Source organism: Pleurodeles waltl, chromosome 3_1 (genome assembly GCF_031143425.1).
Source record: "Pleurodeles waltl isolate 20211129_DDA chromosome 3_1, aPleWal1.hap1.20221129, whole genome shotgun sequence".
Classification (NCBI taxonomy): Eukaryota; Metazoa; Chordata; class Amphibia; order Caudata; family Salamandridae; genus Pleurodeles; species Pleurodeles waltl.
The window spans coordinates 1,951,437,211-1,951,460,966 of record NC_090440.1 but is presented as its reverse complement, the minus strand read 5'-3'; the positions used below and the strand labels follow the sequence as shown (position 1 = coordinate 1,951,460,966).

Below are 23,756 nucleotides of genomic sequence, written 5' to 3'. Positions count from 1 at the left end.
ATAAAGTAGTGGACTGCTGTATGAAATTAAAAATAAACCTAAATAAGAGATGCTTTTAAGTTAAGTCAAACTAAAACTTGCTACAAATAAATACGGTAAAGAATACTGAAAAGACGTGAAGAAAGTAAATGACAAAAATGATGTTATGGGAAAAAAAAAACAACACTGCTAAAAGGAAAAGATAATAAAGCATTTTGAAAACTAGAGGAGCAAATTTATAAACATGACTACAGACCGAACCGCTGAATGGAATTACACGAAATTTGGCAGAAAACTATATCCTGGTCCCGAAAGCACGCACTGAAAATGCTCTGGCCAACTAGGAAACTCAATCCTGCAAGTCCAAAGCCAACATGCAGTTTCCAGGGTCAAGGGACAAAAAGACCACAGCTAGTGTGAGCATCTTAAATTTGTCCTCCTGCAGGAAGACACTGGGAGAGCAAAGATATTTAACAAGACAACAGCTTCAGTCCTCCTGTGGCACAGTAAAGTAGCAGGAGTAACACCCAATTCCTATTTCCGAGGCTGGAAGAATCTATGGTCCCTATGGCCGAAAAGACCTACCCTTCCTGCGACAAAAAGAACCAATGGCCCTCCCTCAGCTGCCCTGAGGGCGGTGGAAGGGACAGCAGGATAGAAATAAGTGGTAGGGCGTATCTCTGATGTACAACCTGGAGGACCTGTTTGCCTGAAGTAATGGCTACCCATCCCTGGAGAAAATAGTGCATCCAGGCTCCGAAATGGTGACTGTGTGCCAGCAAGGCATGCTAAAGCAGTTTTGTGGCTGTTGATGCAAGAGAGACAAACTTAGCTCCACATTGTCCCCGCTTCCTAGGCATGTTCTATGAGAACCACAACCTCAGCTACAAACAGGATGAAAGGCCTGCTGGAGTGGACGAGGAGTCTTTGGTGCAATGGAAAATGTCTATTGCAGCCCCTGAGAGGGCTGAAAGGCTGGTGGAATTATCTTGTGGTAATAGAAAGTTCCAAGGAACATGGTGTGGCTCTGCTATCCTTGAACCTATCTAAGGCAGAGTCCACTTTCTGACCAAAAAAAAGCTCAGCCACAAATGGGATTAAAGGCCTGCTGGGGTGGAAGAGGAGTCTGGTGGTGCAATGGAAAATGTCTACTGTAGCCACGGAGAGGGTTGACTGGCTGGTGGAATTATATTGTTGGGAGTAGAAAGTCCCAAGGGACATGCTGTAGATCTGCATGAACCTCTCCAAGGCAGAGTCCACTTTCTGACCAAAAAGGTGAGAGCCGTCAAACGATGTCTATTACGGATGCCTGCACATCCCAGGAAAAGCCTGTAGACCTTTTCCAGGCATGGCGCTGAATAGCTACACTAGTACTCACTGCTCGACCTAAGCAGTCAGTTGTGACCAATTCAGAAAGTATGACAAACTCTGCTGCATCAAAAGCCATCTAAAATAGCCTGGGTAAGGGGAGCCCAAAGGCCGTTCAGAAAGTAAAACTTGTACATTCCAAGTAGCGTGAGAGAAGCAGCCTACAAGCCAGCTGACATTCACAAGCCTCAGAACCAGGCTGAGGAGAAAAAACATTTGCCAAACATCTCTATTACTTCTGATTCATGACTAGGCAGCATGGTAGGAAAAGCACGGGGATGACTTTGCTATAGGACACCTGTGCCAGAAGGCTCTCTGGCATCGAGCGTGGAGTAATAAACAGGAGGTTCTGGTCATGGTTTTAACCAAGTGACCAAAAGGGTTCCTGTAAGGGCCTCATTAACAGGGGAAATGTGGGAGCCTGACCAGGTTGAAATACTTCACTCAACACATTAGTCTTCACTTCCATAGTGGGAAGCAGTAAATCTAGAACTAGTCTTGCCCTTCGCATAACAGGGACAGAGGTACATTCCTTCAGGACAGGGCTAGGAGGGAAACACAAGGCAAGTACATATGTAGGGAAGCATTCAGCCCACTGGCATTTAAGTTCTTCATACCAGTTTTCATATTGGGGAACATAGTTGCCTTCTTCATAGGCTATATCACTGACCAAGTCTGTGCCAAAAGGACTGCGTAGAATTTGGGCCCTACAATGTGGTAAGGGCAAGGTATCAGAGTCTGAAGGATTGAACCGTGGCTGTGTTCCACTTGAAGCCAGGCGGGATCTTAGTTGAGGTAGTGGAGGATTCTGCTCGGAGTCAGATAGCACGATGTGCTGTCCATCCTCCCCCAGTAGTATTGGCATCAGTTGATGAGAAAAGAACCAGTGCATATGATGGTTTGGGGACTGAAGTCGGCCTCGGAGTCAGTGCTGGACCAGATACAGGTTCAAGGGGTGCACACAGTACTATGTGCGGATCTGCCAGCAGAAGTTTGACTGGGGGCCCCTGCAGATCCTTGAGGCATGAAAGTGTACTAGAGAGATGTTAAAGTGCCCAATATGCACAGCATTACCTCTTTGAAGACCTCTACTTGCTGCAGTGTTGCCGAAGGACCTAGCAATTCAAGGTGTGCCAAGACCAAATTTTGAATCTGCCATGGGAGTGATTCTGGAAGCAGGAACAAGACCTTCCGTTTGACTCAGACTGTTTATGGTGTTGAGTCTTCTTGTGGCTGGCAACAAAGTTTGGCATCGGGTCCCGAATAACATTCGTGTTCATCTGGCCATAGTCATTGTGCTATAAACCCAGGCACCATAACTAGACTTTGTGAGGCTCTTTTACAGACAACCGTTTGTGACAGGCTCGGCACAGTTTAAACCCTGTCATCTTAGGGGGGACATTTTCCCTTGCACACTGGACAATTCGGAGAAAAGTAATGGTCAGAAAGACCAAGGAGAAGCCTCGGATCCATGTCTGAAGGAGCAGAAAGAAAGTAAATGACATCAATGCACTTGTACGCAGCTTCCCTCGTTGGTCTTCAGTGGAAACATAAGTGTTGAGCCGCAAGGCACCCTCTACAGGTGACCAGGAGTACTGCTGTAAGACTCTGGACCCAGTCTGATGCCTGGGGAATATTCACAAGGTGAGGAATCTGCGGTTAGAAGTATTCATCAGACAATACAGATTTTATGTGAAATACATTTAAGAATCCACAATGAGATACTTCAGTAACTCCGAATACGAAGAGATGGCAGTTAATACCCTAATATAACTCAAAGCAAAATCTGCCCACACAAACTCATTCATATAGCAATCTTCCAGAGCACACAATGTACTTTGACAATGTCAGGAGAGGAATGCTGTTCATTTAAATAATACACATTAACATTTGGCATTAAAATTGATCTCCCAAGTAAAATTTCAAACAAGGATTACTAATTAACCTGTTAACTATCTGTGATACCAGATTCCTGCTCTCACCTGCAAAATGAACTGCAGTAAAGATTTGTAGTTTCGCTCCCAGTATGAATGTAGCTCCTTTGCCTCAGGGTACTTCACACAGCCCAGCTCAATGGTGACTTCAAAGCAGTTTGTGTTCAAGTAATTCCAGTCCTGCATACCACCTGAGAATTAAACAAAAAAAGTTAAGTATGTCAAATAAAGCAAAATGCATACATTTTGGGTTGGATGGTGGGGAGGGGGTTATGCTGCACAGAATGCTACCTAAACTGCTTTATTAAGAGGGCATCCTAATTAAAACTGCACCTATTTACCATACAAGTGATAGAAGGAAAAAGCACAATATCATGAATAGATAGCAGTGTGCTCCTCCAGTGAGGGAGACAGCATGAAAAAACACTTGTGCTTTTAAGTTCTGAAACAAGCCTAAGTAGTGTCTGAAAAAAGGAGCAGTGGAAAGACATAGTAATGCATCCATGCTCTAGGGCATACACAAGCGGAAGGAAAGCCCACAGAGGTAACATAAGAAGCAAGCAAATGAGAATGACAATGAAACCAACCAATGATAGGTAATGGACAAGCTCGAAGACCACTGTGAGATAATGTCTCACAACAGATAGTGCACACCTTCAAAGCAGCACAGCTTTATGGTTAAGTTCTTTTTTTTTTTTTTTAAATGACAATTTGTATGAGGTTTTATAGTAACAAATAGGCCAAAATAGCAGATAGTTGTACAGAGAGGATAAAAGTTCTCAGTTGTAATCCTAGAAACACAAAAATTGCATAGAAAATCCACCCGCCATCCAACAATGCATGTAGATATATAAAATGTACATCCTCATGCACTCTCGAATCTTGTCTCCCAACCACCAGCCCATACTCTCTAATCTCATCATATAGCATGGAGCATTGAGCATTCTGAGCGATCACATTGCACAGTAATTCACAGATAGTCTCCCCAGCACTGCCAATCCTTACTATGCTTCTGAGGGCAACCCCTGGCCTGATAAACTACTACCACAAAGCCCATGCAGTGGTCTAGGCCTCACTTCCACATCGCCAAAGATGGATGTGCCTCCGCCTTCCATTCTCTGGCTATGTCCCTTTTTGTCAAGGCCAGCCCTAGGAACAAGAGTGCTTTTTGGACCTATTTTCCCTTATGTCATCTGTAAGGTGCAGGAGGGCCAGCTTTAGATTTGCAAGGATCACCCAGGTGAGCATCTTACTCAGACAGGAGATCACTCCATCCCCAAAAAATCGACGCAAAACTGAGCATCCCCATACTGGATGAATGAAGGAGCCTTGCTCAGTTCGAGAACATAGTTATAATGAAAGGGCTATCACCCTGTGCACCATAGACAAAATCTGATGTAGTATATCCTATGCAGGCATTTAAGCTGTATGAGCAGCATGTGTGGCAAAACAGCAGCCTCGCGAGGCGATCTCAGAACGTCAGCCAATTCGTCATTATCAAGGGTGCCAAGGTCAGTCTCTCAGGCTACACGGAGGGACAACAGTGTGTGAGGGCTGTACATGAGAAGGGTGTAATATAGTTTTGCTAGATCTGCAAGAAGCTGATCATCCAGAGGGTTGTATTCCGGGAGGGAGTTAGAGCTGCCTATGTATGGGGAAGTGCATGATGAATTTGCAGATAACTATGAAATTGACTATGATGGAGGCTGAATTCCTGTTGAGGCTTTCAGGACCGTGTCCGACATCACATCCCCCAGTGTAGAGATAGTGATCATGTCCCACCTCCCAAAGCATGCCGATATGTCACTTGCTTCAATGTAGTACCATCCAACAACTGTGTCCGTGCCGGGAGCGACTACATCCATGTCCATGTCCATGTCTCCTCTGTCTCCTGCACCACAGCTGACTCCAAATTGCACATGCAGGAGAGGGTAGCCCTGGGGGCGATAAATACCCCTAATTACTTGATACCGTTGGTCTCCAGGCATATGCCTGGAGCCCAATTTATCAGCCCTGTATATACATTGACAGGGAACACTACATATTTGTAGGTGTTAATGCAGAGCCCTGCTTCTCACCAAATACACACAATTATTGGAGAAGTCTTAATACCGTCTCCTCTGGGTCGATAAGAAAGAATAGCAGGTTATCTATCTAGGCTCCATTCAAATCCCCATACCTGCACGTCCATTCGGACCCTGACCGCCAGGGCCTCCATGACCAGGGCAAATAATGGTGGTGAGAGGGGGGGGGCCCCCTTGACATGTACTCAGTTGGACTGGGAATGGATTCCATACGTGGCTAGCCAACTGGACTGCAGCCATCAGACCAGTGTACAGTAAGCGTACATATCAGAGAAATCTGTGGCCAAAGTTCATCCAAGTTAGCAGTATGAACAGGCAGTCCCAATTAACAGTATCAAATGCATTATCAATGTCGGCCAATAATATCCCGGCCTGATTGCCCTGGTCTGGGTGGACTATATCAGAGATATGACACCAATCTATTCGCTAGAGTCTGCAAGGAGTTTGGCCTCTATAATGAGGCGGGATGTATGGCGATATAAGGAATGGTCGTTCGTCGGACGGCCAGGCTTGGGAAAGATCACGATTTCATCATAGTGCCAATCGGAGGGAAGAGAACCCTCCATACCCACAGAATGTATAACCCCCAAAAGATGCTTCCAAAGTGTGGGCGTGTACAATGTGAAAAAACTCACATGGCAGCCCATTGTGCCCTGGGGCTTTTTCAGACTGGAGCTCCAAGAGGGCTGCTGAAAGTTCAGCCTCGGAGTTCTCCTCATCCAATTGGGCCCTCTCAGAGTCTGATAGAGTTGAGTGGCAAGCAGTCTACAAATTTGCGCATCTGCTCCCGAGGCACGATGTCTTGTTGAGTATATACCCCTGCAAAGTATGCAGCAAAGCTGCCTGCGTTCGCGCAGGAGTCTAGGATCGTTGCGCCATCAGGATCCTATAGGAGGGGAAGAACAGCGGGCCAGCAAACAATCTGGCAGAGTTTATGTAGTAAGCTACTGGACTTATTACCCCTTTGGTATATGTGGCTTTGTGTCACTCGCCATGTCAGTTTAGCTTCATCCATTAACAGTTAGTGGAGTTGCTGCTGGGTTAGTCCCAGCTACTCTTGTGCAATAGGACCACTGGTACAAAGCCCGTATTTGGGACTCTGTCTGCAAGGTTCGGTTTCCTGCAACTGCATTCTCCGGTGCAATAACTCAGGTATTCCCCACATCATTCAGGGTCATCATTCTGCCTGGCAAGTCGCCAGTAGGATGGGGAAAGGTTTCGCTGCTGCCAGGCTGGCTTCAGGGTGCAACCTTTCCTTCGCTGTGCGATGAGTCCATCTATTTGAGGGGGCATATGAGGTCTCAGTGTAATTTGTTCATCAGTCCAGAGAAATACTTCTTTGGAGATTTCAAAGAAGAGTGTTTCCCCACTGAAGATCATCTTGAGGCATGCCAGGTATAGGAGCATATAACTGTAGTTTCAGATCACAGAGGCGTTACTTGGCTGCAGTGAAGGATTATCGCTGCTGTTGCTGCTACAGTTTAGTATAGTTTAGGAAAATCATGATGTGGCTAGATTGATACAGTATTTTATCTGGTCTGTTTGTATGGTGAAATATACCGATCCATATAATTCAAGATCTGGGCAATCACAGACCTCGGGTTGGGCCCCAGGAGGAGGTTTCTGTAAAAGCCCTGTGTGTCAGCTCCACAAAATAGCATGATGAGAGGGATTCTGCAGGAATGACCAACCTGAGCCTTTGTGTCAAGAAGGCATCCATGAACTGGCCCTCGTATCCCTCCGTGGAGCCTACAAATCGCAGATTGTTTTGCTGGGCTCTACCTTCTGCATCTTTAGCAGTCAGGACCAATTCCTTGGTAGCCCCCTCGTGTTTGGTTACTTTCTTCTGGAGGGTAGTTACTGAGTTGTCCACTCCCAAGACTTGTGCCTTAGCCTAGAGGAGCATCACATCCGAGCCTACTGCTCATATTTTAGCGTCAAGGGCATCCCACAACTACATTATGCCCTTCAATAGGGATGCATTGTCAGTTATCCAGAAGCAGGAGTAGCGACCCCAGATTTGGTGGTGGAGATCGGTTTGTCCTTGGTCATGGTTTGTCTTTGTGGCGGCGCGGTCTCTGTAAAGGTGAGTTCAGCCCGATGCAAGCAGGCAAGCCCCCGGGACCAATGGGAGTGGCACGAGCAGTTGATCAGCAAGGAACCAGTGAGGGATTTGTGAGCTAACGAGTTTCCAGGATGGACAGCTGCCAGCAAACCGATATACAAGCAGCCCCCCTATCAGTCTGTTGGGGACAGGAGCTGCTGTCCCCTCACATTCAGGCCCACTGGGATCTAACTGAAGAGGCGAGCCACTGTCCAGGCCAATGCTCGCCCCCACCGGCCAGGGTTTGCCAGTATCGAAGTCTCTAAGAGCACAGCATCAGGGCCCGGATACCGGGCAGGCAGCATGACCCCATAAAATGCTTTACTGCATTGCCGCCTGCCCGGCCCGCCAGGCCTGCAATCAAGGCTGCAATGTGGTCCACCACACGGTGGTTCACACTGAGCACAGGACTGGACCCCAATCCTTGATCAGCTGCTCTGTTACAGGGTTTATTAGGATTATTTAGGATTCATTATTATTTAACTCTGGAATAGGAAGAGTAACATCTAATAAAAACTCCTAGAATAAGGAGATAAGGTATAAACGGCGGGCTCCACGTAATTTCGAGTTTCCTGAGATAAAGTGAGGTTAGTGTGAGCCCTTACAAAGCCTCTGTGTTCTCTGCAAGAGTTTATGAATGGAAAAGCAAGAACATGGAGCAGGACCATTGTAGAAGCATAAGAAGGCGAAGACCTCCAAATACATGCACTCTTATGGAGGGTTTAACTAAAAGGAAAAAGTAGCGCCAAAAGTGTGAGTAGTGTAAAGACACCGATACTTTGCCATGCTACAAGAGAAGGACAAACACACACAGGAAGTGAAGCCACCATGCAATGACCAAAGATAGGGAAGGAAATGAGTGAGGATGAAGACAACCAATGGTAAGCAACAGGCGGGCACCAAGCCTCTTGCAAACTAACAAAAAAGCAACAGCGCATACGTGGTTTCAGGAGATATGTAAAAATGAAGGGAAAAGTAAAGGTGCACATTACAAAAAAGAGCTTTAGTGTAATGTTATGTAATTTCCATGAGGATACAGTGCAATGCATACATTTGTGACTTGCTAGGTCACAGAATATTAAAAGTACACATCTGTAAAACACTGCCTTACAAAAGGTCTTCAAGACAGCGTCCTACCTATTTATGGAAAGAATCACTAGAATACAAGCCTTAAAAAAAAAAGCTGCATGTTTGCAGGGGAACTGAATACAGACTTAATTTTATCCAAACAGAACAAAGTTGCAAAATCATTTACTTTACTATTCAGTTAACAAGTACGTTTTATAAATGACTGAAATGGAGCTTCTAAGCTGGACCGTGATGGAAGTAAAGTCCACAAAATAAACTGCAGAATCATGGACTGTGTAGTACCGTTTTGTTGCCCCAGATGTAATTTACTGTAGAAGTCACTGCTTCAGAAAGCATCTCAGGCAAAGGATCCCAAAAGCATTCATTTATCAGTTTTGCCCCCATTTTACGCAAAAAACAGTACCATTTACGTGGATGACAAGTGTGTGTTTATTACAGTGGAACCAAAAAATGGTTGTAGGCAGAAAATAAAAGAAGTAATCAACTTAAGTGAGATGTGGCTGCAAGTTTTACCTGGAACATTGTACCACTTGGCTCCGTTAGTGATGCCCTCGGGGAAGTACTCGTTGGGGTACACTTCCTTACAGGGTCTACCTTTGAACATTTCTGCATTCTCCTACAGACAATAGAAAGAAAGGAACTCAGAAGAGAACAGGATTCACCAATATCTGCCACAAAGGCAGTTATCTGGAGGATAACTGGCTTACAGGAAACTAGAAGAAGCAAAAGATGCCATTTGAGAAGGAAAGGAATGAATGCAACAGGGATGTGGAATTCCTATAGTCCTATGGCCGGGACATATTGTTTGAGGTCAAGGGCAACACGTTTTTATGTTTATTTTGTCCTTGGGACAAGTAGGCCCAACTCCCTGAAGCACAAGCCCTTTGGCTGCCAGTTTACAAAGAAGGGAACTGTCTTCAGTTGAGATAATGTGTGTCTTTATGTAAATGCTGTTGGAACTTGTATTTATGGTTCATTAATGAAAAGCCTTTATTATTAGGGTAAGCGCTGTAAACAAACATTTTAAGGTCACACGTTTGAAAAGTTTAACAATATGAGGATAAGTATAATGCTCTCTGGTTAAATGCAAATGCTTGCAGAAGCTCGTAAGCAAGGGGGATGATTCTTTGCTTTCAAAATAAAATGTTCAGAAAAAAATGCAAGTAGGGAAAAAAAAAACGTTTCGCTGCTATGAAATTTTAGGTGCTATTTCTATGAAACACCATTTAGTAAGAGGTGATGATGCATGCTTGTATTTCCCAAAAGTATTCCCAATGGAAAATCATTGTAACCATTTTCAACACGATTATGGGAAGAATGAAAATAAACTAGCACTGGCAAAGCCAACCGATCAGGCATTTGTTGCGAGTCTGTTGGTTTCATCAATGCGCGTCTTGTTTTGACATGGCTTTTATAACACTATTGTTCTGGGACTTGCCAGGCTCTCACCACTGGAAAAACACTGGAAAAAGCAAAAAATGTTTTTTTGTCTCAAAAAGCACACATAGCCACCAGTAGCGTAACAAAGGACCTGCAGCCCTTGAGGTGTGTGGGGGGGGAGGGGGAAGGGGGGCACCCTCCAGTTTCGTTACACCACTGATTGCCACAGTAGTTCCTTGGACTGAACAAAACTACTTTGTGTGCCAATATGCTCCTTGTGGAAGCGCAAAATGCAAATCACTCGCAGTAAAGCCAGCCTATACATAGAGAAATAGTTTACTAAAAACAAAATGTATTTAACACCAGACGTACTTAGGGGCCCAATTCTTAAAGAAAGTCACAAAAGTGCACCCATCGTATACGTCTTTGAATTGGTGGCTTTCATGAATTCACAAGAACTTACTTATGTAGAGCAGGAACTCCTAGAAAATATTTGTGAACGGATTTTTTGGCACAAGCAAATATGCAGATTTGCTCATGTGAAAATCTATAGAGGGTTTACAAGTTCACTTTCCCTCCAACCACTTTTTTGCCAACTCTGGAAGAAGAAAACAACTTACTTACCTGTGACTACAGTTATTCAGTATTGGTATCTTTCATAAATTCACATGCTTGAATCATCCCTGAAGTGGGAGTCCCACGGTACATGAAAAGCAATAAGCACCAAAATATTTTTCCATAGGCTATAATGCTAATTCAATGACTCATATAGCCTATCTTTGTCCTTTTGTGAAAGGACCCGAACTTGGCTCCTGGTCAATCAGGCACCAGCACCCACTAGAATACTCTCCAGAGAGGCTTTTTCCCTCAGATATTCTAGCACAAGAGTGAGGGACTTTGACCTGAGAAGGAAATGCGAGGGTCGCATGTAAATTTATGAAAGATACCAATACTGGATAACTGTAGTTACAGGTAAGTAACATGTTTTCTTATCCAGGATTGGATCTTTCATAAATTCACATGCTTGAATCTGAATAGCCAGCAGTACTCCTAATAAACGTTATGCCCGCAGTGGATGGTGGGTGCGAGCATTGCAATCCTCTAAAACATAGTACCAAATAACATATCTATAAATCTGGTTCTATGCGCATAAAACAAACATATCCAACAAAATTGCATAGCAATTATAGACTATTGCATATAGAATTAGGTCTACACATTAAAGGGAAGATCTCACCTTAATGAAATAGATGGCGTAGGACCGCCTGTCCAACGAGGGAATTAGTTCTTTGTGATGATTCCAAACAATAGTTCTGCACAAAAGTGTGTAGTCTTCCACGTTGCAGCCTGACATATCTTATCCAAAGTAATACCTTGAAACAAAGCAGCCGCTGTGGAGACTGCTCTTGTGGAGTGCGCTCTCGGGCGCTTAGTCAATGGTTTTCCCGCTTTTGTGTGGCAAAACTGAATGGTGGATGCAATCCACCCGGCGATGGCAGCCTTAGTGACTCCTGTCCCTTGCCGTCCTTGAGCATATGAGACTAGCACCTGATCTGTCTTCCGGTAACATTTCAAGCATCTCTTGATGTCTAATGAGTGCAGAGTCTTTTCTGCGATTGTTGACAGATTCGGGAAAAGAGTTCTTAATATTACTGGCTCGTTCAAGTGAAAGGATGAGGGCATCTTAGGAATGTACCTCGGGGTTAGTCCTAAGAAGAACAAAGTCGCCTGAAAAGATAAGGTAGGGTTCCTTAAAGATAAAGGCCTGTATATCGCTGACTCTTCTCGTGGATGTCAGAGCAAGTAGAGTTGCCACCTTCCATGTGATGTATTTCAGCTCCGCTCTGTGAATAGGTTCGAACGGGGCCTTCATTAGCTGATACAGAACTATATTTAGATGCCACTCTGGCGGACGTGGACGCAACGGAGGAAAAGTGCAAAACAGGCCCTTCATTAACTGTTTGATAATTCTGGATGAGCCAAGTCAGGGCATATCCGCCAAGCATCTACAAGAAGCTATAGCTGCCAAATGGATCTTAACAGATGCGTGACATAGCCCAGCCTTTGAAAGGGTAAGAAGGTATGAGAGAATTTGCTCCGGCTCAATCTTTAATGGATGGAAATTGTTCAGCAGGCAGCAGACACAAAATCTCTTCCATTTGAGTCAGTACATCCTATTTGTACTGTCCACTTGTGCCCTGGACAAGATCAGTTTGTATTCCTCATCAATGTTCATACCCTGGAACTCATGGAACTTAGGAGCCATGAGTGCAATTGCAAAGATGCTGGATCCGGATGAAGAATCTGACCTTGACTTTCGTGAGAAGGTCGTGCTTGCAGGGAAGACGTATGGGATTAGTCACCGACAGGAGCAGGAGCTCTGTGTACCAATACTGTCTGGGCCAATTGGGCGCTATGAGTATGATCTTGCAACCCTCTGACTTCATCTTCCTCAGAAGCCTGGGAATTAATGGGATGGGGTGAAAAGCATATGCAAAGATCCCGGACCATCTCATCGCAAGAGCATTCCCCCACGACCCCGGGAGTGGGTATCGATTGGCGTAGAATTGGCATTTGGCGTTCTGATCGGTGGCAAATAAATCCAGGGTAGGCCATCCCCAGCATGGAAAGATGCTGTCCAGTACCTTATGGTCTAGTTCCCATTTGTGGCAATTGTTGTCCGTCCTGCTGAGAGAGTCCACCAGGATGTTGTTGACATCTGGCAGGTGTTCCACTCTCAGGCAAATGCTGTGCAGCGTGAGCCAGTCCCAGAGAGATTGAACTTCTGAGAGGGAAAGAGATCTTGTTCCTTCCTGCTTGTTGGTATAGAACATGCTTGTTGTGTTGTCTGCACGGACCAACACAGACGAACCTGCAATTCATGTAAGGAAAGCCTGGAGCATGAGAAAAATTTATTTGAATTCCAACAGATTTATGTGCATTCGTCTTTGCGAGTCCGACCATCTCCCTTGAATGCGCATGTCCTGTAGATGACCTTCACAACCCTCTAATGAAGCGTCCGTTGTGATAATGAAGTCTGTCATTGGAGTGAGAAAGGTCAATCCTTGAGAAAGATGGTTGGTTTGAGACCACCATTGCAATGTGTCTACTATCCTCGGTGTAACATTTATTAAATCCTCGAAGGATCATTGGTATTGGGTCCACTGCAGCTGTAACTCCTCTTGCAAAAGTCTCATCTTTAACCTTGCCAGGTGGACTAGGACCATGGATGAGGAGATCATGCCTAGGAGCGACTTGAACACTCATACTGAAACGGACCTTCTTCTTGAGATTCTGACAGCCATGTCGGTTAGTTTCTGCTGCTGTGCCTGTGTGAGGTAAGCTTTGCTCTCAATGGTGTCGAGTTCTGCACCCAAAAAGACTATCCTGCGTGTGGGAAGAGTGACTGATTTCTGAAAATTTACCGTTAGACCCAAACTGTGAAATAGTTCTAGGCAGACGTTGGTAGCGTTGGACCCCAGCTGCGATGTAGGAGCTTTTATCAGCTCGTCGTCAAGGTATGGGAAGACCTGAAAATCCCTGTTGCGGAGAAAGCCTGCTATTGGGGCAAGACATTTCGTGAAAATTCGTGGCACTGACTTCAAGCTGAATGGGAGGACCTTGAATTGATAATGGGCACCGGCCACAGTGAAGCGGAGATATTTGCGATGCTTTACATGTATCGGTATGTGGAAATAAGCATCCTGGAGATCCATCGGTGTCATGTAATCTCCAGGGTTCAAAAGGTGCAGGAGATCAGACAGTGTGATCATACGAAAGGATTGCTTCCTTAGAAACTTGTTCAACTTCCTGAGGTCTAGGATTGGCCTCCATTCCCCTACCCTCTTCCTCATTAGAAAAAAACGGGAATAGAACACGAGCCCTCTGTGCTGCACCGGAGCCTCCTCTATTGCTCCTTTGGCGAGTATCAGGAAAACCTCCTGCTGAAGCAAGTGAAGATGAAGTGGTTTAGATTTTCCTGGCGGATGGTGTGGTGTTTTTTGTATAAATTCCAGCATATGCCCTGGAGCCACTATATCCAGCACCCATCTGTCCGATGTTATGCTTTTCCAATTCTGAAGGCAATTGGAGATGTTCGCTCCCACCTGATGGCCCTGTGAATACTATGAAAGCGTAGCAGGTGCAAGCAGAGAATCACGGCTTGCGAGGCTGATCCCAGGTTTGGGAACTCTGTTTTCTCCTTCCTCCCTGTCTAACGTAGGAGGCGGTGGTTGGTTGCCTATATTGCTGTTGATCGGTTGGTCTATATTGAGGCTGTTGATACTGCCTATGATAGGATCCTCAAAATGTTGAAAAACCCCTACCTCTTGCTCCCCGAAAGGGCTGTTTTCGGTACTGCAAAGTACCCAGGGACCGAGCAGCGTCTGTGTCAGCCTTGAGGGCCTGTAATGTGTTGTCTACATGTTTGCCGAAGAGACACTCTCCGTAGTACGACATGTCTAGAATTCTGGACTGTACCTCTGGTCTGAAAGAGGTCGCTTTTAACCAACCTTGGCGGCGTAATACAGCCGCTCCCGCCAGCTGGCGAAAACCCATGGAAGCTATATCCAGGGCGCAGTCAATTATTTCCTCAGTAAGCTCTCCTTCCTGAAGGATCTTTTGTGCCTCCAACTGCTTGCTCTCAGGAATGAGATCCATGAAGCCATTCATATTCGACCACATCTGGGATCATAGTGACCCAAAATCGCCAGGGAATGGGCTGCACAAACAGTTATGGCCGACACGGATGAGAATTTCTTGCCCACATTATCCAGTCTTCTTCCTTCTCTATCAGGAGGAGTAGATATAGGCGTTGACAGGTTCTTATAACGCTTTTGGGCAGCCTGTGAGATGACGGAGCCTGGTCTTGGATGCCCTGTCAAACCCGCCGGAGAGTCCTGTGTAGCTTTATACTTTTTATCAAGCTTTTGTGGAACTGGTGGAAAAGTCACAGGGTTCTGCATGATCTTGATACCCTCACTCCAAATGAAGTCTATGATAGGAATGGCCCTCACAGACTTTCTTGCTTGTTCTTTGAAGTCATGGAGGAAGCATTCAGACTGTGAAACCGACATTGGCTTGTGAAAACGTGTGGCCGCCCTATCCATCAAGTTGTGAAACCGCCTATATCCTCCGGTGGAGAATCTGAAGGACGAGGAGGTGGTACGGAAGGAGTAGGGGCTAGATAGTCGTCCCATTCCTCACTAGGATGCTGTGGTGTTGAAATTTCACCTTCTTCATCCCCAGATGTCGAAACCTCATCTATAGGGGGAGTGGCTAATGTAGACTGTGGAGTGAGCCTAGGAGTTGCTGGAGATGGAGGTACACTCCTTGGTGTAACAGGAGAGGTTGGAAGAGGCAGTTTCTCCTCTGCTGCAGCTGGTAACCTCCTCTTGTAATCCTGCAACATTGACTGGAAGTCCTGGATCAAGGAGGCAGGCATCTGTACAGTGTCTCTTGGCTGGTGCAGAGGTTCGTAATGGCGTCCCTGATGAGAGTAATAAGGCTGTTATTGATCGTACTCATCATCCTCCTGATACTTAACATGCAACTGGGATGGGCTGTGTGCATCACCAAAAGAGCCCTCATCTGACTCTTCCCAGCCCAGCAGATGACTAGGAAGTAAGGTTGTTACTTTACTTAGTGAAGTATCCTGAGGATATAATGTAGACCTAGACATTGCTGTAATCTTAACTGTTGCGCGAAGATCAGGAGACCCAGAAGAAATAGGAATAACACCCTGGCTCACAGCTACCATTGGCATCATCGATGGTGTCGACGACGATGGTCCCGTCGATGGAACTGATGCCGTGGACGATTTCTCCATCAACAACGGTCTCGTCGATCGTGGTGTCATCGATGGTGGCCTCGTCGACGGTGGTCTCGTCGACGGTGGTGCAGTTGTTGGTATTTTCGTCGACGATGTCGTCAACGACGATGGTCTCGTCGATGATGGTGTCAATGTTACCTTCAGAGACTGTCTTTTCTGGATGAGCCTTCGTCGATGGTGGTCTAACTGAAGGAATAGGAGCTTTTACCACAGACGACGACGTAGTCTATGACAGACTTGTCGACGAGGCGGTGGAGACGGTAGATGTGAAAACAGTCGTCACTGTTGTCGACTGTGGTGTTGTCTACTTTTTTGATAGATCCCTTTCTAGAGGTGGAAGGCTCAGATGAAGGAGAACGGTGTGAGGACTCCTTTCGACGAGGAGAGGATGGCTCAGATGAAATTGAGCCTTGTACGCCCTTAGCACCTTTTTTTATGATGCATTTTTTTACGCTTCCTGGTTCTTTCAGCCTGTCCCAGGTCCTCAGATCTGGACCTTTTATGCAGCCTTTCTGACTCACTCTCCTCACCTGAAGTACAGGATTTTGCCTGTAACCAGGTCAACAGCCTACCCTCTGTCTGGGGGTTTTGGCAGAGAAAGTGCGGCATATCTTGCAATCTTTCACCTGGTGTTCCGGATATAAGCAGTATAAGCAGTTTATATGTGGATCATCCACATGCAGCCTTTTCTTGCCAAAGGTCTTACAAGGGCGAAAAAGGCCTTTCCTGGAAGAATCCAACATTTTCTGAGAAAAAATCTTTCTGTCAGAAGAAGAAAACTGAGCAGAGATCAGGGAGACTCCCTTCACACGACGTGCAGTAGAAAATCTGAGGGAAAGAGCCTCTCAGGAGAGTATTCTAGGGGGTGCTGGTGCCTGATTGGCCAGGAGCCAAGTTTGGGTCCTTTCACAGAAGGACAGAGATAGGCTATATGATTCATTGGATTAGCATTATAGCCTATGGAAACATTTGTTGGTGCTTATTGCTTTTCATGTACCGTGGGACTCCCACTTCGACGACTGGGATGATTCAAGCATGTGAATTTTATGAAAGATCCAATTATAGATAACTTCTACTTCTGCCATTGTCAGGAGTAAATTTCCAACCTTTCTCATTATGGGAAAAAAATAAGAGAAGAGCTACTGAAAAATCCTTAAAACATACAAGTTTGTAGGTCTGCAGACTCAAAGGCATTCCAACCCTGGAACTATTGCTTACTGCTTCCTCCAGCCCCAGCATGTAGATCTGCAGAAACGTGGCAAATTAAGTAAATGGCTATAATAGGGATTGAAATTGCAAGTATTCAAGCCCTACTATAGTAGTAGCCCTGGCATAATCAGAGAGGCTATTATCATAGCTCTTACACAGTGACATTGCTGCCATAATTTGTCGCTGCACTACATGGGACCAAAGGGACAAGTTGATTTTTTTACAGAACAAGTAGATTTAAGAAGCAACATGTCCCATGGACAAATAGATATTTTATTAAACTCCACATCCCTGATGAAACCATCAGTAGTACATACAGTACTCTTAAGAAAATAATACATTCACTTTTGTGGCCTTCTTTCTAATGGGTAGATAATCTTCATGCTGATTCCTCATTAAGAATCTTCCTCCCAGGCATCAGACTGAATCTCGAAAGCAATATAATTTCAACAGCGCCATAAGGTGCTGCAAAAATCTGCATGATATTACTTACTATGACAAAATTGGTATGTAAAAGGTACCAAAGGAAGCTGGTGTCCTTACTTTTGCCACGTTTTTCCACAAAAGCCAATACACTAAGATGATGAAGTTAAACAAAAAAAGTAATTGGACAGAAGATTACTGTAAAAGTACCTACATCTACAAATGCTCCCATGGCCGCTGTTCCCACAATTAGAAGAGTCACAAATGGAGGAAGGTCCATAAGCCTAGATGTGGCCAAACTTTGGAATTCCCTCCCCCAAGCCATGCGATCAACGGACAATAAGCTGTCATTTCAAAAACTCCTCAAGAGCTGGCTTTTTAAGAACTGAGATAGGGCTGACCCCTGAGGTGTTACCAAAGTCCTCAGTGAAACAGTGTCAACTAGCACTGGGATGCCTATGGGTGGCCATGTGTCTGCACCCTAAGGTAACGTCAATAAAAATAGCAAAGAACGTTAGCAGTCAAATTGACAACAACAAAAAAACTGTGCATGTCAGGGCACTAGTAATGATTACATTAGGACATGAGTTATAGTGACTTGAAATAACTAAATGCTGAATTTCTATGGTTTTGTGTGAGTAAATTCAGAACCTAACTAGAACGCCCCTGTAAACCTTTGCTTTTTTAAATTACAATATAGATAAATAAACACACATACATATTTAAATAACCCAGAGGACGTCTCTACTGGGCAATTATAGTTAGGACCACGGAGCCATAGGAAAAGCATTTCTTGTTTTCCTAATAACTTTGGCATTTTTTTTTTTTTAAATTGTACATACAATAGATTAACCTACCTCCAGCCCCTTCTTGGAAAGTTTGGAGGTAATTCGTCAAACAGGGGCTGAGAAACAGGTGGGGCCCTACACATGTTTTTCCAATACAATTTACCATAGGAAAGTTGAAAAAACAATACCACAAAACCAGATGAGCAGAATTACACCAAGTCTGGCAGAACAGTAGATCTCAGTCCAGAAAGTGTGCTTTTTGTGATTCGGTATGAATCCATTCAGTAATTTTTGGGAAATTAAGCTTCAAAATCTATGTCTAATTTACTGCATGAAGGGATCCACGGATCCTGCCGGGCTGTGACTGGGACTAGTAGCGGTGGATCCACCACCCTGATCATGGGATCTTACTGGATGGATGCAACCTGAAGAACACGTTGCCCCTGCCATTCTAGGGCACTGGGACTCTGCCCCAAAGTCCTAATTTTTTTTTTGAAAATCATCTGTGAGAAGGCATTATAGGTGGTTCGGTGGACACATGGATCCATTACAGCGCTCAGCATGGCTCCCTGGTGAATTAAGCTGGATCTGCAGATCCGTTGTGTAGACAAAAAATAAGAAGCTAAAGGGGGATGGGCCTGCGGCCAGACCCTGCACCAAATCCTATGCTGCACACAGATGGATTCTTGCTTTACATTTAAAAAAAATATATAAGAATTCTATGTAAAAAACAAAGGTTAAAGTGACTATTTATGAAGTGCAAACAAATTATTTTTAAATATTCAGAGACAGATACACAGATTTCACATTAGGGGTTTTATGACATTAATTCGTGCTGAATTGTGTGTTTTGAAGTATGTTTTTAAAAACTGTTTGCACTTAATGACTGTGCAAATTGTCTTATGGGCACATTATCTAAAAAAATTTGACTTGAAATTGCAGAGTCTGAATAGCAAAGTATTATAAGCCTTTGTCAGCAAACAAACCTCATAACTATCCCCCCAGGTGTAGCGTCTTTATGTTGCGCATGTGTGATTCATGATGCTACGATGGGCCCAGTCACCATTCATGCATTACTAATCATGTGCTTGCCTATGAATCTTGACCCAGATGCCTTTCTTTCAATTAACGTTCAAGACGGCAAATTAAAAAGTAGAATAAACATCTCTCAAAGTGATTATCTTAAATAGAAAAAAACAAGCTTGTCGTAAATTGCGGCTGCCAGACTCTTCAACAACAACAACAACAAAAAATGGGATGAGGAGGAACAGTGAAGCAGGAAGGTAGGGTGGTGAATAAGTGAGCAGTGGGGAGGTGAATGGCAACTAAGTGAGCTGGATGAGGGGGGAGTCATAAAATAAAACTAAAGTGTGAAGAATGGGCTGGTGAAGCAACATGCAAGCTTGGTGGGTGCTGGGGGTGGGGAGGAGCAACATGGAGAGTAACCAGGGAAATTTGTGCAGGGAAGCAGCACACAATGGAGACTGCAAGAAAGCATGTATTCCATAGGAGTGCTGCATGAAAAGGAGTGGTTCCCTAAATCTAAGCAGTGGAAGTCAACATTCAAAAGATGGCAAATAAGCTACACAACAGGAGAGCAAAATGCACAATAAAAAAAGAAAAGCCACTGATTAAGCAAATGAGAATGGCAACAAAGTCAACCAATGACAATCAATGGGCTGACACAAAGCCCACTGTAAGTGCTGGTATTGCCCTCCATAGGTCTTCTACAACAAACAGCTAAAGTGGTTTGTAGGCCAGACCAAAAAACAGAGGGGGATAAAGAATACAAAATGTATAACAGACCCGATTTAGGTTGGAGACTTCCAATGTTTGAAGCTAAAAATGACTTTTTTGGCTGTCTCCTGCCTGATGTTGTCTCCACTTCAATGGAAGTCAATGGGAGACTTTTAATAAAAGTGCCCATTTTCTTTTTCTAAAATGTTGGCAGGTATGATCAATCAATCAAGGAGTTATAAAGCGCAGCAAATCATCCGTGAGGTTCTCAAGGCGCCGGAGTTGCTAACTGCTTTGTGGTGATCTGTTAATTCGAACAGTCAAGTTCAAGTCCTCTCTTGAATTGCTAGAGTGAGGCGGTCCGGAGATGCAGGGGGAAGGTTGTTCCATGCTTTGGCCCCCAGGTATGAGAAGGAGAGGCCTCCGCTGTTGCCTCAGCAGATCCGGGGTGGGGGTGTCTGCGAGGAAGAGGGAGGCAAATCATAGGTGTCTGGTCCGTTGGTGAAAGGTCATGTGTTTGCTGATGTATGCTGGTTCGTCATTGTGCAGGGCTTTCGTATGGTAGGTGTACATCATGCTGATCACAATTCCAGCTGCAAACGGACAGCAAGATGCATGAATGTCGTCTCTAAGAAGGTTATTCTGAACTTCTTGCTCACTGTAAAACCACTTCACAAAAGAATCAGGAACCCACAGCAGGTTTTTCTTTAAGACACTGCCTCCCAGTCGTAAGAGATCGTTTTCCTGTTCTCAGAGCTCAGTGCATTCCAACAGTGATCCCATCAGCCAATGACATTTAAATATCTGGCATGCAGCTCACTCTGGTGCTTGTAAAGAGGTCACATTAGTAAAAAGTAAAATCTGAACACTTTGGGGCTGGTGATTTAATTCTGGCATACACAAAACTCTCTCTCTCTCTCTCTCTCTCTCTCTCTCTCTCTCTCTCTCTCTCTCTTCTCTACTGGTAACTGTGAAAACAAAGCATGCATGTGTCGCAGCTGTGTTTTTAATTCGGGCTTTCCTTGCCAGAGGACACACTCAGTTCTAGAATGAAACAATAAGATGCAGTGTGACAATACAAATTATGTCAACTTCAAGGTGCAAAAATATGTTGATAAGTCCTTAAAACGTACCTTCAGCAAATTAGCAAAGGACTAAGCCCAATCAGGGACATACATTCGGCCCCTGTAAATACTGCACACTGCAGCAGAACTAGAGCAAGCATGAAGAACTTTAATAAAAAAATATGTCTACACAAACCATAAAAAAACTGGAGAAGGCAAGTCTTTTTTTTTTTTTTTTGTTGGTAAATTAAAGTTTATACCCCATGCAGAAGTGCATCACAACGCACTTAGAACTACTTTGTCATTATACCTTATTAACGGAGGGAATCTTTGACCAAAAGGTCACCAACCCACAAATAAGCAGATTGCCAGGAAATAATACAGAAGCACAATCTGGTAAAAGCTTTGATCACATACAGTGGGATTTACAAATCGGGACATAAATGCAGGCAGAGCTCAGGACAATACAGAACACGCACTGGCTAAGCCAATAGGTCAAGTATTGGCCACCATCATTTTGGCTATAATTATGGCTTTGTTAATGCTGTCACTCATAGTGAAGTTCGACAATGGCTAAACTCAGCTGACTCATTGTCCCATGCTGTAATGAGCCTAAGAAAAATGTCAGTGACAACACCAATGGAAGGAGGGAGATAGCAGAAAGCCCCTAGTAGAAAGTATGAGAATATATACTGCAGCAGTTGCAGGTTTGCAGCAGCGCACAGCACACCCTCGCTTGGTGCTTCCTCTTATGAAACTACAGCTGCAATCAATTCTTGATACAGGGAAGTAGGACACACTCAAGGATGAACAAAAAGTGCTTTAATTTAAATCCATCAAATTTCTAGTTCTCAATTACACGTTTGGACAGAAAGTCTTGATCACATACAAAAGTAACCATGATGTTTGACCGTTATATATTGTCCTACTACTCTTTCACTCATGCAAACAAGGTATTCTGGTTGATGAGGTCCATCATTATTGTTACATGTTTTGGCAATTCTATAAAAAAAATTTTTTTTACTTCTTATTCCTTTTTTTTGAATTTTTACACTGTTTCAACGGTTCATCTCACTTTCTACCAACTTGAGGAACCATGTAACCTTTATCAATTAAGCCCTCTAGTGGGAACTCAAAAATAAATGCTTGCATGTAATAACCCAATCATAAACGAAAAAAGATGATAAATAATAAAAGTTGATGAAGATTGTGTACTAATAAGAACTGGTGATGCCATAGGAAATTAAGTAATATGGTTACTCAGCACAAGTTTATGCAGTTTGTTTTTGCCAAATATTCATCACTGTTTGTTCTCATTCATACTACATAATAAAACTCTTTCGGATATATGTACATCAATAGTGTCCAGCAGGACATCCTCTACAGATAATCTTATGTTGGGCACGACTTGGAAATGACTGAGAACCAACAGAGGACATAAAAGGAGGTTATAAGCAGGCTTAAAATAAGGATATACATAGATGATCCGAGAAAGGTATAACAAATCTATTAAAGAATTGAGTATCAAAGGAAAGAGACTACCAAGATATACGCTTAAATATTTATGAGCATTATGAAAATTTGATGCTTTTTTGAAAAGTAAATTGTAGTTTTTTTCCTGTTGAATACTGTTGATGTATATATGGCTGAAAAGGAGTTACGTGATTTAAATGGACTTGTACTGGAATAATTTAAAAAAATGTATACAGTGACTATATGCTGACTTTTGCTTCGGTGAGTCTTATTGAGACCTACATAACACATGGGGAAGCCTTCCTTAATCGAGATACTGCTAAATAATATTAGGGAAAGAGAAAGCAGACAGGTTATTGCCTTACAAAATCAGAAAGGCCAAGTCCCACAACTTTATATTCTCCATCAAAGACAACCTCTGGGGACCAGTGCAAGGTTTTCAGCTATCCCCACTGGCCTTCTCTCCAACAATGCAACAATGAAACTTGATAAAGAAAAAAAAAAAAACACTGCTGACCGTTCTCCGGGGATAAGCCACAAGAAGCGCACAGGTAATATTGCCTTTTTGCTTGTTTTAGATATTTCATGTTTAACTGAAGTTGCAGTTCCAGCCCCCAGGTTACTGCCGTAAGAGCAAAACGTTTGAGAGATCACGGGTGTTATTACGGTCCACTGGCAGAAGTCATAGGGCACTGGAATAGCTTCAAATCAAAGGGACAGTGTAGAGATACAATATACAGCTTCAACTGTAACCAAAGAGGGAGTAAATATTTCTGAAAAGGAGCTTACACCCCTGCCAGGTTATTTACAGGAGCTACATCTTACCACTGACATTTTTTGTTTTAAACCAAAGGCCTACGTAGAAATGTTGTGCTTAAACAGGATTGTTTACAAATTAATTTTATGCCATTGTTGCTCGCTCTATATATCCAGAGAACTCCCAATTCCGATTAAAAAAGTAGGAAAGCTATTCAAAAGGAGTTGAGGAATTTTGGGCCTGATTTAGATCTAGGAAGAGGGGTTACTCTGTCGCAAGAGTGATGGATATCCTGTCCGCCGAAATCTAAATACCAGATAAAACAGTGGTATTTCGATTTTGGTGGATGGGATATCTGTTACCGTTGTGAGGGAGAAACCCCTCCACCAAGATGTAAATCAGGCCCTTTATTTGGAATAATGAAATTCTGACAACTGTGAAATCTATTGTATTTTAGAGGACATTTGAAGGTGGTTAAGGAGTGCTCTAAATTAGCTGGAAAGTTTTGAGGACTCAACTGTTGCTGGACTGTTCATG

At 43.9% G+C, this 23,756-nt stretch overlaps 1 protein-coding gene across 1 annotated transcript in view; it reads right to left on the bottom strand.

Moving 5' to 3' along the window:
- The window catches only part of CPD (carboxypeptidase D), a 575,290-nt gene that overhangs the window by 266,855 nt on the left and 284,679 nt on the right, over positions 1–23,756 (bottom strand). Inside the window, exons 9-10 of the mRNA XM_069226269.1 lie at positions 9,072–9,174; positions 3,330–3,472 (exon numbers count right to left, since the gene is read on the bottom strand). Of these exons, the coding sequence (XP_069082370.1) occupies positions 3,330–3,472; positions 9,072–9,174 (246 nt within the window). The remainder of the gene's footprint in view (positions 1–3,329; positions 3,473–9,071; positions 9,175–23,756) is intronic.